Raw genomic sequence first — 15,186 nt, forward strand, 5'->3', positions numbered from 1 at the left:
CCCTCCCCCCCCCCAAAAAAATGTTCCACACAGCACAAGGGGCCGCTGCTCTACCCCTACCATTCCACCCCTTGGGGACATTAAAGACATTCACAGCCGCACATACACTGACCTGTGAAAGACACGATTGGTGTATGTGCAGCTGAGATGGAAATGACTGTTCTTTCCCCTTCATACATTCTTTTCCCTTAATGTGTTATGTTCTATTAAGTTATAAATGTTTTTCTATTTGCATTGTTATGGAGTAAAAATCTATTTTGGGAAACAAATGCATTTTTATTTGATCACAACATATGCTGCTGCCATCCTTCACAGACAGTATGGGTGCACTGGCCGTGTTATTTTACTACACACACAGCACTCACCAAAGGGTTCATAACAGAGCTACAGGAGAGCAAGGCCAGGTAGAGCGCACTACAGCAACACACTACTCTGGCTCACTATTAAAATGGTCTTACAAAGCTTCCCTGAGCCTAATAGCTCCGCACTGTGTTCTTCTTGAAGACCTGGTCTCCAGCTGCTCAAAATCACCGGACAGCTGCTCCACCTCTACTCTTCACTCCTTGGAAACTTTGCTCCCTTTGCTTCACAGATATTATGCAGGACACAGCAGGCAGCTATAACCATTGGGATATTTTTTCATTGAGGTCCAGTCTCATGAGTAGAGAGCGCCAGTGACCCTTCCAATATCCAAAGGCACATTCAACAGTCATTCTGCACCTGCTCAGCCTGCAGCTGAAGCACTCCTTGGTGCTATTGAGGTGCCCAGTGTACAGCTTCTTGAGCCACTGGAGCAAGGGGTAGGGCTGGGTCACCCGGGATGACCATTGGTATTTCAACATCCGCAATGGTAATCCACCAGTCGGGGAAGAAAGTCCCTGCTTGCAGCTTTCTGAACAGCCCTGTGTTCTTAAATATGTGTCATGAACCTTTCCTGACCAGCCCCCACTGATGTCGGTAAAGCATCCCTGGTGATTCACCAGAGCTTGCATTACCATAGAAAACTAGTTTTCTCTGTTAATGTACTCTGTGGCAAGGCAGTCTGGTGCTAAAATAGGGATATGCGTGCCATCTATTGCTCAACTGCAGTTTGGGAACCGCATTGCTGCAGTGCCATCCACTATGTCTTGCACATTGCCAAGAGTCACAGTCCTTCCCAGCAGGAGGCAATTAATGGCCCTGCACACTTGCATCACAACAGCCCCCCTGGTGGAATTCCCAACTCCAAATTGATTCCCAACTGATCAGTAGCAATCTGGCGTTGCAAATTTTCACTGTGCAATTGCCACTCCCTTCTCCACTGTCAATGCAGATCTCATTTTGGTGTCTCTGAGTCGCAGGGCTGGGTCGAGCTCTGCACACAGATCCTGGAATGTGGTCTTGCGCATCCAAAAGTTCTGCAGCCACTACTCATCACCCCAAACCCCCGTGACAATGCGATCCCACCAGCCAGTGCTTGTTTCTTGGGCCCAGAACCAGCTCTCCACTGTCTGAAGCTGCTCTGTGAATGCTGACAACAACTTTGAATTGTTTCTATGTCCCACAGCCATCTAGCCTCCAAGAAATCATCATGTTCCCTGTGGCACCTCTTGCAGCTCTGCAATTACTGCAGGATCAGGTGGCCCGTGCTCATCACAGTAGTGCAGAGCTGTGCAGGCTCCATGCTTCTGTCAGAGATGGTAGACAGCGAGGAGGGAAGCACGGGTTTATGGGATGGAGAATACTGCATTCTGGGAAGTTGAATCCACGCTCCCAGTCACCCCTGCATAACTGGTTTCATCCCAATGCAACATTATGGAAACTTACCAGAACACCCTGCACTGGATGGAGGCAAGGTGCACTGTGGGATAGCTGCCATGGTGCACTGCACCCTGCATCAACACAAGCACACCTGGTGAGGACACGCACCGCCAGCACACGGAGCGCAGTTTGGACGAGCACAAACAATAACTGCTGCAGCTGTATGCCAATGTAACTTAGATCAACATAATTTTGTAGTGTAGACTGAGAGTGTCCCAGCTAAATACAAGATCAAACAGATAGTTTAGCATAAGTAGCACATATTCTAAGGGACTATTCAAGGTGAAGTGGCTTATTAACACCCCTGCAGTCATAGGACAGAAAGGAAGTTAGCGGGTTACAGATTGTTGTAATAAGCCATAAATACAGTGTCCTTAGTAAGACCATGACTCTAGACTGCTAAACTATCTGTTCAATCTTCTATTTAGCTCTGACACTCTAAGTACCTTTCCCAGACCTGAAGAAGAGCTCTGTGTCACTCAAAAGCTCACCTTTCTCACAAACAGAAGTTGGCCCAAGCTATTACCTCACCCACCTTGTCTCTTTAATATTCTGGGACTGACATGGCTACAACAACACTGCCTACAACAGGAGAGTGTAGCCAGCAGACAAGCTTGCTCTTTGACCAAAAAATGCCCTTTGTTTCACTCCTCCCACTTTCCTTCATAACAGGTTATACTGAGTTACTCCACCCTTGGTAAACACACACTAAGGGCCTTGGTGAGTATATTTGGCTTCTATAGGACATATTTTTTAAATCCACTTCTGAGAAACTCCTCTCCACTTCCTTACAGGAAACTGTGCTTCAGTCTTCACAGACACCGCCCTATTATTTCTCAGGCCGACTAGCGAAGAGCAGCCAGAGAGGTAAGGGTCATAGCGTTTCATCAGGGCTTTTGATCTTGCAGACCTTATATCGAGGAAGGGGATATTGTTTTGCCTCCTGCTGGCCTGTGGGCAAACCAGAAATTCCCTGTAAAATGTAAACTATTTACTATTGAAACGTGAGGTGGTCCGGTAGGGATTGTGCAGATCCCCTTTGCGCTTATGCTTAAATCTTCCCTTCCTCTTAAATGCTAGGTTTACTACCTCATCTCTTGACACCGACAGATTCCAGCAGCAGGGAGGTGGGGCTGGGCTGCCTGCTGAAAGGGGGCTGGAAGAGGCACATATCAAGAATAACATGGCAAGAATATAGCTGGAATAGGGGTGTGTGGCGGGGAGAGAGAAGCATCTGTGCAAAATGTTGGGTCATTCACCTGTGTAGAGACCAGTGTAGTGCACTTTACTCATCAGTACGCTTGTGTGAACTGTTCTAAAGGCCACTAAAATCAAAGGGAGCTTTGCCATTGACTTCAGTGGTCACAGTCTGAGGCTTTCAAAGACAGCTAGCTAAAAAATTATATAACCTGATTGCCTTCTTTTGGAGAGTGCACAAGTCAGTGTTGAGACATGGTGTGATGGGCACAAAGCTGTTGTGTAATAATCTAAGACCACCGGTATGTAATAATTTTCTGTACACTGTATTACTGAGGTTATTGGTTATTGAGATAGACTGTGTAACTTACACTGTGGTAGTGGAATGTTTATTATAATCGTATAATGCTCAAATTCAATGAGGACTGTGGAAAAACAAGCAGGAAAGAAACATAATGGTCCCACATAAGAACAGAGCTTATATCTTGTCTCTAACAAAGATGCAAGACTTATTCTGCAAGGCTAGGAGACTAGTGATCAAAAGGTCTATAAATAGGGGAGTGATCAAAACACTACGCAGTCTTTAAAGGTGACGCTCTCTGAAGCAGGGGGAGAAATAGTTTGTGAGCTAAAGCAACAGATTATTCAGGCCAGACCTTAGAGGTTTCAGGGTTTCTACAGGAAGCTTAGACCTATCTACCAAGGTCCTCATGTGGAAGAGTGTTAGATACCTGGTAAGCTAGACATGCATTAGTCTGTTTATTGTTTTAAGATTTGTTTAATCTGAAAAGCTTTGGTTCTAAATAAATAACACTCTGCTTTAGAAAGCCTGTTCTGTTACTGGGTAGCGAATACCATTGTCATTGGTCACACAGGGGACAGAAATGCAGGCACTGAAAATAAGTCAGCCCGCTGAGGTAATCATGGCTAAGGCTACATTTTAGTCATGGGTATTTTTAGTAAAAGTCATGGTCAGGTCATGGGCAGTAAACAAAAATTCATGGCCAGTGTCCTGTCCATGGCTCGTACTATATACCCCTGATTAAAACTTGGGTGCTTTTTGGGGGGTTATGTGGCCCATGGGTGCAGCAGGTGCTCTGGGGGGGGTGGTCTGGGGGCTCGCAGCCCAGGACTCCCACTGTTGCAGGGGTGAGGGGGGGCTGGCAGGCTCCCTACCTGGCTCCACACAGTTCCCAGAAGCAGCCGGTCTGAACCGGCAGCCCCTAGGTGGAGGCGCAGCCAGTTGGGCTCCGTGCGCTGCCCCCGCCCCGAGTGCCCAATCTGCAGCTCCCATTGGCTGGGAACTGCAGCCAATGGGAGCTGCGGGGGAAGCGCAGAGCCTCCTGGCCACGCCTCCGCCTAGGAGTCGGACATGCTGTCTGCTTCCAGAGAGCCCCCCCCAAGGTAAGTGCCACCCAGAGCCCTCACTCCCTCCCACGCTCCAACCCCCTGCCTCAGCCCTGAGCCCCCTTCCACATCCAAACTCCTGCTGATGCTGAGGGGGAGGGGTGCAGTGGCCCGAGACTACCACAGCAGCAGCCTGTGTGGCAGCCCCTGAGCCAGCCTCATCGGCCACTGCAGAAGTCATGGAGGTCCCGAAAAGTCACAGAATCCACGACCAGGGCTGGCCCACAACATTTTGGTACCTGAGGCAGGGAGCTCAAATGATGTCCCCATGCCCCCTCGCTTGGGCCAAAACTTTGAAACTCTGGGTCCTAGTGGCTCCCTCCCCCCACAGGCTGGCACCTGAGGCGGTCACCTCAGTTTGCCTCATAGTAAGGCCAGCCCTGTCCATGACTTCCGTGACAGACCCACAGCCTTAATCATGGCTGATCACAGGGGACTGCAGCCAGGGCCTGTTCTGAGAGAGATAGAATCACAGGATTCCACCCTGAGAAAGGCAATGGCATCAGGCCCAAGACCAGAGCAGGGTGCACGCGAAGAAAACAGGTGGGAGTCAGAGGTGCAGTTAGTCCAATGACTGTGGCATGTGGCTGTACCCCCAGGCAGGTTAAATTGTGCTGCACAGCTGCCACAGTTCCCCCCAGGAGCTTTCTGTTCTGTACTGAAACAATACAACAAGAAGAAAACAGTTTCACTCCCTTGGAACGCCCACCCTGCCTAGTTACCAGATCAGTACTCTGACTCGAGTGCCTCCCAATGACACCAGCAAAATGGCAGAATTCAGCTGAAGGCCACTTGTGGTGGGGAAGGGGAGATAGGCAGGGAGGGGAGATTGTCCTACCACGGTGCCTGGGCCAACATCAGCTGAACAGCATGTGGTCAGTAGTCACATTTCTCAGCTAACACCCATGCCCGGTATAAATACAGTGTCAAAACACGAGCCTGAGGCCCCGACCCAGGTACTGTCAGTTGGACTGAAACTGCAGAACAGGTTGCTTTTGTTTGCCAAGCAGGAAATTAGGGCTCTTGCTTCCTCAGGGCCTGATCCTGACTGGTGCTGAACAGCTCCGCTCCCCTTGAGTTCAGTGGCAGATGAGAGTACCCAGCCTCCAGCAGGAAGCACAAGGCACCTCCCAGGACAAGGCATCCGGAACTATTCCTCGTTGTGATTCCAGCAGGTCAGAGCTGCTAGTGCAAGGAGAACAAGGCTGCGTCACAGTGTAAACAAACACCCTTTCTGTGTCGCTGAATTTCTAACATCTTTGGGGAGGAGTTTGTACACTGCTCCAATGCTGCAGCAATGCAGTTGATGAAACTGAAATTAAAATTCTTCTATTTTCATTTTAGCTGCTCTTTGGAGACAACAGATGTAGTAACAATAACCCAGCGCTTTGGGCTCATATCGCACATTTCATCTGAAGAGCTCAAAGCTCATCAAAAGGAGGCACAGGGATCACCCCTATTTTTGCAGATGGAGAAAACGAGGCGCAGAGCAGTTAAGTGACTAGCCGAAACGCACGCAGGATGGCCAGAGTGGAATCACAATCAGGACCCGGGTCATACAACTCCTAAGTCCCTTTCTCGTGCTGCCTCTCCAGCATCCAGTAGATCTGTCATCCCCATTTCTTTCCCATGGCTGGGTTGCTGCCCCTCCCCGCATCCTTCTAGGCACTCATTTGATTTGCAGTGTGACAGATGCTAATTACAGTGAGGCACTTGGACACCTCAACAGGGAATTTTCTTACCTGTAATTTGAGCTCTGCTCATTTGACCAGCAGAGCTGCCTGACCTTTGCAGTGCAAAGAGCCATGCTCGCTGCTAGCCAGGAGCCCCAGTGCTATACCTAATTTCCATATTCATGTACACAGAATTTTAATCAGCTCTAAAAATAACCGTTTTAAAAAAAATTTTAAACAGAGCCCAGTAGATGTGCACGGCGCTTGACAAAACACAAGGACCAAGATTTAAAACATCTCAGACTAGTGCTGCTGTCCTTGGCCAAGAGCTTCTAAAGCATCTGGTGATTTTGTGAGTGCAACTTGCAGTCCCTTAAAGGGGCTGGATTTTCACAGGAGGATGCTCAGTGCTTTCTGAAAATCAGCCCCCTTAAGGCATCTCATGTTGGGCCCCCAAAATCACTACTGAAATTCTTTGCCCAAAGAGACTAGCACTGAGCTGAGATTTTAAATCCTCCGTTTCCTACATTCCATTATAGATTATTATTTGTATTACGGTACAGCCTAACAGCTCAAATGAGATCAAGACCATGCTGTGCTAGTCACTGCATAAATGCATAGTGAGAGTTTATAATCCGCTAACTATATAGACAAGATAGTCAAAGGGGAAACTGAGGCACGGGGGTGTGACTTGCCCAAGGTCGCCCAGCACAACAGTGGCAGAGGTAGGAATAGCACCTCAGTCTCCTGACTCCCAATCCAGATCCTCATCTACTAAACTAGAATTTCTCTGCTGAGGGATCAATGACCTTCAGGGGAATCACAAAAGGCAATCAAGGTACGATGTGAAGCACTGAAAACTTAAAGCTCCTCCAGTCCCCCCACCCCACCCCCACGCTTACCCTTCAAGGTCAAATATTAAACATCCTGAAACACACATATGGATACATGATGTAGGCTTGGTATTATCATCATCAATATAGCTAGTATAAAAGTAAGAGTAAAAAAATGTAAGGGGGGTGGTGGTCAGGAAAAAATTTGCATTTGAATAAGGGGTTGTCAACCTGAAATAGTTGGAAAACACTTCACAAGAGCATGCTTCCACCCCACCAGCAGAATTAGACCTGTTTAAACCTGGTATATGTGAGAGGAGACTCAGTCCGTGTATATGCAGTTCGCCTCATCTTGATCTAGATTAAAATGTCACTCTAGATTTTAGACTTTAATGAAATGCAGTTTGAACAGGTCAGAATCTACTGTATGGAAAATGCCAACTATTAACAAAATCCATTTTTCTATCAGGAAACAACTATTGCTTCAAACATCAGCTGCAGACTCAACACTAATGTCTACACTACAAAATTAGGTCAATTTTATAGAAGTTGATTTTTAGAAATCAATTTATACAGTCGATTGTGTATGTCCCCACTAAGCGCATTAAGTCAGCGGAGTGCATCCTCAATACCATGGCTAGCATCGACTTATGGATCGGTGCACTATGGGTAGCTACCCCACAGTTCCCGCAGTCTCTGCTGCCCATTGGAATTCTGTGTTAAGCTCCCAATGCCTGATGGGGTAAAAACATTGCTGCGGGTGGTTTGAGTATATGTCGTCAGTCGCCCCTCCCTCCCTCCTTCCCTCCCTCCATGAAAGCAACAGCAGACAATCGTTTTGCGCCTTTTTTCCTGGATTACCCGTGCAGATGCCATACCATGGCAAGCATGGAGCCCGCTGAGCTCACCGCTGCTGTTGTGAGCATTGTAAACACCTCATGCATTCAACCAGGTGACCATGAATGATATCACTCTCCTGAGGCTAACACAGAAAGGTATAGCCCGAATGTTGCTTGAATGCGACCAAAACCCAGGACCATTCACTGCCATGCGTTGTGCTACAAGGATTCCAGACTACTTGCTACTGGCTTGGCGTGATAAGGTGTCCTACCGTGGAGGACAACATAAGGCAGCCTTCCCCAGAAACCTTCTACAAAGGCTTTCAGAGTACCTCCAGGAGAGCTTCATGGAGATGTCCCTGGAGGATTTCCGTACCATCCCCAGACATGTTAACAGACTTTTCCAGTAGCTGTACTGGCCACGAATGCATCCCAATTCTTCAGGGCGAATCAAACATTAAACACTGTTGCTTTTAAACCCTGTACTGTAGTTACAAATGTGCACTCACCAGAGTTGCCTTCTCCAGCTTCAGGGCTGGGTATCCCGCCTTGGGAGGGTCCTGGCTCCAGGGTGATGAAAAGGTCCTGGCTGCCAGGGAGAACGGATTCACCGCTTTGCCTGCTGCGCATTCTCCTCCTCATCCACAAAATCCTCCTCCCTGGTGCATGAGACTTCCCCCTTGCAAGTGTCCACGGACAGTGTTGGTCCCCCCCTAGAATGCCATGCAGCTGATCATAGAAGCGGCATGTATGGGGCTCTGACCCAGAGTGACTGTTTGCCTCCTTTGTCTTTTGGTAGGCTTGCCTGAGCTCCTTAACTTTCACGCAGCACTGCTGTGTCCCTCTGGTGTAGCCTCTGTCCATCATGCCCTGTGCGATTTTGGCATATATATTTGCATTTCTTCTTTTTGATTGGAGTTCTGCCTGCACAGATTCTTCTCCCCATACAGCAATCAGATCCAGTGTCACCCTTTCGGTCCATGCTGGAGCTAGTTTGCGATTCTGGGAGGACTGCATGGTCATCTGTGCTGCTGAGCTTGTCACGCTGACCAAACAGGAAATGAAATTCAAAATTTCCCGGGGCTTTTCCTGTGTACCTGACTAGTGCATCGGAGATGTAAGTGCTGTCCAGAGCAGTCACAATGGAGCACTCTGGAATAGCTCCCGGAGGCCAATAACGTCAATTTGTGTCCGCACTACCCCAAATTTGATCCAGCAAGGTCGATTTTAGTGCTACTCCCCTCGCTGGGGAGGAGTATGGAAGTCGATTTTAAGAGCCCTATAGGTCGATGGAACGGGGTAGTTGTGTAGATGCATTCATTTTAAAATCGACCTAACGCAGCTAAATTCAACCTAACCCCATAGTGTAGACCAGGGCTAAGGGCCTTTGCATCCATTCAAATTGCATCTTGGTTCTGGCTTTTACAACAAAGGTAAACCAGATTTCATGCTTTCAAAATTCACGATCCTGTCTTCTTAGTGACCCAATTTTACATTGTACATTTAAATGTAATAATTTATTTACCCTTTATTTCTGACTAATTCTAATTAACCTAACTCAGGGGTTAACCTGAGCCTGAGAAGGCATCAGAATTTACCAATGTACATTGCCAAAGAGCCACAGTAATACATCAGCAGCCCCCCCATCAGCTCCCCCACCCCCAATCGCCACCCCCAGCACCTCCCCCTCCCTCCCCGTGCCTCCTGCCTGCCGTGATCAGCTGTTTTGCAGTGTACAGGAGGCTCTGGGATGGAGGGAGGAGGCGCAAGGGTGCAGCAGGCTCAGGGGAGGGGGCAGGAAAGGGGGGGGCCTTGGGATAAGGGGTGGAGTGGGGGCGGGGCTTGGGGTTGAGCTGAGGAAAGTTAACACCTGTAGTCCAGCCCCAGAGTCAGCACCTATGCAAGGAGGCGCATATTAACTTCTGAAGAGCCGCATGCAGCTCCGGAGGCACAATTTGGCCACCCCTGACCTAACTACTTCTAGATGTACCTACTATAAAGGGTGACCAGCACATCTCTTGGCCCGCGCCAATTCCTGCAGCCCCCATTGGCCTGGAATGGCAAACCATGGCCAGTGGGAGCTGCGATCGGCTGAACCTGCAGACGCTGCAGGTAAACAAACCGACCCAGCCTGCCAGCGGATTTCCCTGATGGGCCGCATGCCAAAGTTTGCTGATCCCTGGATTAGCCTCTCTTCAAGCCAGGAATAGTCATTTTAAATTCACAGGGATATTTAACATAGAGGTTATTAAGAGCAGTATCAATCCCCTGCATAACCAATTGATCGCAAGTTACCAATAAAAGCGTTACAGGTTTCAAGCTGTTAGCAACATCAACAGCTAGATTTCCCACAACATACCTGCGGCTGCCAACAAAAGGGAGAATTTGTGCCAGTTATGATGGTGATTTTGTGATGGCTGGGCATGTTCCAATAGCAAACTAAAATGGGACCCTGCCTTCCCACTAAACTCATTCCACATGCAACACTTGTTCCTTCTGTTGATTCACTCTGAACCATGTTTCCCTCCTACTCTTCCCTTTACCAGGGTGGAAGCCACTCTTTTTCTCTGCATGAGAGGTGCTGAAGGACTGCAATGTAAACAAAGTCACAGAGATTGCACCTGGTATTTTCACCCAATAAGATGGCCTCGGAAACATTCAGTACTTACGAAGGTATCCCTGCTCCTTCCACTGCGCTATTTCTCTTTCCTTCTGTTTTCATGATTCAGAATGGGAAATGCATGCATCCTTTTAAAAGTAGGTCTCAAGACACTCCAGTCTGATGTTGTTTTTAATCTTAGAAAACACTGATGACCACGATTTTCAATATGATGGCAGCCTGGGGATCTCAGAGCTTTTGCAGGAGAAAATATATAGTGAGGAGCTGCAGAGCTTGTTTCCTGAGGGGTACAACTATGAGGAAATGTTGCGGGATGTGATGGACCTTGAGAGGTAAGCAAGAGAAATGTTGGTCAAAAAAGAATTCTCACACGCAGAGGCTGGTCAGCTGTCTCCTGATAACACCTCACCCCCCAATTGAATGGCACCAAGGTCCCTTCATCCATGACAGCCCCGGGTGTTGCCTCCATTTTATTTGTTATCGGTGAACAATTTCAGATTTATTAGCACCAGTGAGGATGTATAAAGCAGAAACGGTTCTCTGCCAGCAGGCTCAGTTCAGGGAAAGGATAACCTTAATCGGTATGCAGAGCAAGAGAGAGGAATAGAGGGTGCCAGAGAGAACAACCCAGTGCCTCAGAGTAGTGATTCTCAACTTTTTTGGGCTCAGGACCCATTTGTAAATGTTTATGCCCAGTCGTGACCCAGTAAATAGTCTGGGGCCTGGGGTGGTTTTGGTCAGGTCCTGCACCCCAGGGGGTTGGGTCCTGCCCAGCACTCACCCCACAATGGCAGCTCCTGCACCTCCTATGCTGTGGGGCTGGCTGGGCTTGGGTCTCCGCTCCAGGCATTGCAACCTCTGGGGTTGCAGCACCACTCAGGTTTGGCCCCGCACCTCTGACTAGACCAAATTTGTCTGAATGGATTTGTGACTTGCTTCATGGGGTTATAGTGCCACTCACTCAAATTTGGCCTCCCATCATCATGACGGCTGGGCCAAACCTCCGTGGTGCTGCTCCCCCAGAGGCTGCAGTGCCGGGAGCAGGGATGCGAGCCCAGCCAGCCCCGTGAGACAGAAGCCACAGGAGCTGCCACATGACCCTTTGAAACATTTTAGTGACCCAATTTTGGGTTCCAACCCACAGGCTGAGAAAATCTACCTCATTGGGACTAAGGCTGCAGCAGTTTCAACATTTGGCAGGCAGGACAGATCAGTGATCCGAGGGCCGTGGGGTTTGGGAAGGAAGAGATCCCTGTTGGGGTATTATGGAGGCAAAATCTCACCAACAAGGGATCTGGGGAGCAGAACTCCCTCCTCCCCCAGAGACAATGAAACTGTGTGTGGCTTTCTCCCCTCTTCCCCACTTGTGCCAGGCCCCTCTGTCCAGCCAAACAAAAGCGGGAACAAAAAACCCCAAAATGATGAGGGTTCCCCCAAGTCACCCTGAAGGATGTGGTGTAGGGAGGATAAATACATTAAGAATAGGAGGCACTCAGTGCTATGGCAGTGGAGGCCAGATAAGTATGTAAGGGATAGCGTCTATGTCTAAACTTACAATGTTGCAGTTGCACCACTGTAAGGTTTCAGTGTGGACACTTACTACAGTAAGGGAGAGGCTCTCCTGTTGCTGTAGTTAATCCACCTCCTTGAGAGGTGGTAATTTGGTGGACAGAAGAATTCTTCCATCAACCTAGCACAGTCTACACATGGACTTAGGTCGGCTTAACTCCATTACTCAGGGAGATGGATTTTTCAGCTGGGTTGATCTAATTTTCTAGTGTAGACTAGTCCAGGGATTCTTGCTCAGTTTACAAGACGGGCAGTATCGTTATTATTTGAATTCTAATAGCGCCTAGAGATTCCAGCCAAGACTGAAACTCCATTGTGCTGGGCACTGTATCACAGAAGTTAGCAGACAGTCCCTGCCCCAAAGAGATTACAGTCAAGGCAAAGGGTGGTGGGGAAACAGAGACCCAGAGGTAAAGTGACTTGTCCAAGGTCACCCAGCTGGTGAGTGGCAGAGCCAAAATAAGCATCAGGTATCTCCCAAGTTCCAGTGCAGTACCTTAGCCATTAGAACACACAGTCTCTTCACAAGTCAGAAAATATTTTCATTGCCATGAATAGCTATGACTCTGATACATACAAGGGAACAGATCTGCTGAGGAAGAAGGGGCCATTTTTAACAGTCACTTTTCACCGCACAACTATAAGGTCTCTTGCAGTGACCAAAATATACCTTTGGCTTCTAATAGGTCTGAAGGAATCATCCCCTGGGAAGAGAGTGCCAGTGAAGATATCATGGTCTTTCTGAAGCAGTTCCCTGACCAGAGAAAGGAGATAGAGAAGTGTATCCAGTGCCTTAAGGATATGGCAGACAGCATTGATGAGACCCATAAGAACTGCACCATTGCCAACATGGCCGCGAACTCCACAAGCCTGGCGTCCGGCATCTTGACCATCCTTGGGCTGACCTTAGCACCACTGACGGCAGGGGGGAGTTTGGCTCTCACGGCAACTGGGATTGGCCTAGGGGCAGCAGCAGCAGCTACCAGCATTTCTGTAAGCATATATGAGAACGTCAGCAATTTGAAGGAAAGGAGCAAAGCCAACGACCTGCTGGTGGAATGCCAAAGCAACCTGAAAACACTGTCCCTCCCCGACGAAGTGGATTTCAGACCCAAATTCTCTCCAAAGAGCGAGGCCATGGTCGAACACCTGAAACCCGTCCTTTCCACCGCTAGTAAAATTCCAGGGGTAGTATACAAAAGCGTTAAGGGGATAAGAACCAACGTAAGAGCATTCAAAGTGGTGAAAGCTAACCCTGGTTTGAAGGCCTTAGCAAAACGGCTCACCGCGGCTGGGAGTGCAGCCCGAAACTCAGCAAAGGGGACCAAGCAAGTGCAAAAAGCGTTAGGTGGGACCACCCTTGCCATGTCCAAAGGTGCGAGGGTGTTCGGTGCCACAGCAGCAGGAGTTTTTGTCTTGTTTGATGCCTACAGTCTCGTGAAAGACTCCATCCATTTAACTGAGGGGGCAAAGGCGGAGGCTGCAGCAGATATAAGAGAAAAAGCTAGCTACCTTGAAAAGGACCTTCAGAATCTCAGCGAGCTGTATGAGGAGCTGAAAGGCATGGTGTACCAATAGATGAGACACAAGTTCCCATTTCCAGCACTGGGCCAGGAGAGGAACCGAGCCACAAGGGGAGGGGAGATCATGGTAGGACGTCAAAGCCCCCAAAAGCGACACATGATGCCAACTAATAAGGAGATCCCAGCTCCACTTTGACCAAAAGCATCAAACAATCTGAACAGTTCAAAGAGACTGATATGGTAATTCAGTGAAAGGATCGGGAGATGTCGTGCATTTTGTTTGTACAGGACCTGGGACACCGTGAATCACCCTGCTAGGAGTTTACCCTGTTTTGCCTGTGCTTAAGAGAAAGTAACAATATCCTGTACGCATGTGAGAGAGATCTGCTCAGGAGTGAAATTACAAGAGCAGTACCTGCTTTTTAGATGAACTTGTAAAGCATTAAACTTCTTCTTCCTTTCTGTTTTGAGTGTATTAGCTGCCTTGCCCACATCTGTAATACTCACTGAAGCATTTTAATTCACCTCAGCAAATAGATAGAAATACCTGAGATATTTGTGCCTGGCCACCATTATTTTTATATTAGAGTAGCACCTACTTGCCTCAACGGTAGGTGTTGTACAGACTCAGTGGAAACTGGGGCTGGGTGTGAAGAGAAGGCATGAGGGAGAGAGAAATTTCTCCAGAGTTCTGAAACTCACCCCCATCTGCAAGAGCATCCGGAGAAGGGGAGATTCCCCCAACTCCCTTCACTGGAAATTAAAGCCATGCTGTGCAGTCCTAGCAGTTCTAGGTTAACCAACCACACAGCCATGAACTAGCATGGAGAGTAGCAAAGCAGTGTTTCTGGAAGGTGGAGGGTCAAAACTTTTACATTTCAGGGGAGGGGCACACCCTCACTCTAGAAGAGAAGAGGCTAATGTGTTCTTTCGGGCTCAGCCAGCACTAACCAAGAACCAATATACATGCATCCATACCCTCAGGACCAGAGTACCAAGAGGGAGCTGAGAGGATGTACAGACAGTAACTTAGAGAAAAAGGAAGGCTGTATCAGCCCTTGAAAGGAAAACAAGAGAAAGCCAGTGCCCTACAGAATGCACCCTGTACAGCAGCTGTGACATTGCTCCCATGTCCTGCCTTTGAGACCAACAGACCAGGCCTGGCAAAAGAGGGGTTTATTGGTATTTTATGCCGTGAAGAGTTAAGACCAAGCAGAGCTAGCTTGGCAGCCATATGAAACCCTAGCTGTGCACATGTATTTCCCATTAGACACATGCAGTTTAATTCCTGACTCATTATGAATGATTTAAAAATGTGTCTGAAAAAAATTAATCCAACTGGAAAATAAAGCTGTAGTCTGAAAGGTGCAGACATGGAAATTAAAAAACGTTCTTTCAAAATTACTGATAATATAAATGGAGGAGCACTGAGGGCATTGCGTGCACTTTGTTTCCCATTTAAAAATACACGTTGCAGTGGCAAAAACCTACACATAAACCCCCAAAGCCAGCCCTGCCATTCAGAAAGCGCATCCTAGAAAATATGATTTATTATTTGTACTGCAGTAGAGCCCAGAGGCTCCAGAACAGGTTCAGGCCCCCACTGTACTAGCTAGGATCAATATGGCAAAACACACACAATTCATATGATGGCCATTCCCAGAACAGATTGCCCAGATGGTTGTGACATTGACGTGACATGCCAAATCCAAGATTTTACTGCAA

General features: G+C 48.1%; 1 protein-coding gene across 3 annotated transcripts in view; it reads left to right on the plus strand.

The window, feature by feature from the left end:
* Nucleotides 1-13,936, plus strand: part of LOC311532193 (apolipoprotein L6-like) — a 59,263-nt gene extending 45,327 nt beyond the window's left edge. The window contains exons 2-5 of one of the 3 annotated variants that reach the window (XM_084650454.1): nucleotides 2,595-2,667; nucleotides 10,296-10,422; nucleotides 10,551-10,701; nucleotides 12,625-13,936. In XM_084650454.1, coding sequence (XP_084506580.1) covers nucleotides 10,392-10,422; nucleotides 10,551-10,701; nucleotides 12,625-13,516 — 1,074 coding nt within the window. In that variant the 5' untranslated portion in view covers nucleotides 2,595-2,667; nucleotides 10,296-10,391 and the 3' untranslated portion in view covers nucleotides 13,517-13,936. The remainder of the gene's footprint in view (nucleotides 1-2,594; nucleotides 2,668-10,295; nucleotides 10,423-10,550; nucleotides 10,702-12,624) is intronic. The other 2 variants (XM_084650453.1, XM_084650455.1) reach the window with 2 other exon arrangements.
* Nucleotides 13,937-15,186: the final 1,250 nt, after the last annotated feature.

The sequence above is a fragment of the Lepidochelys olivacea genome (assembly GCF_965140295.1).
Source record: "Lepidochelys olivacea isolate rLepOli2 genome assembly, chromosome: 1".
NCBI classification, from domain to species: domain Eukaryota; kingdom Metazoa; phylum Chordata; order Testudines; family Cheloniidae; genus Lepidochelys; species Lepidochelys olivacea.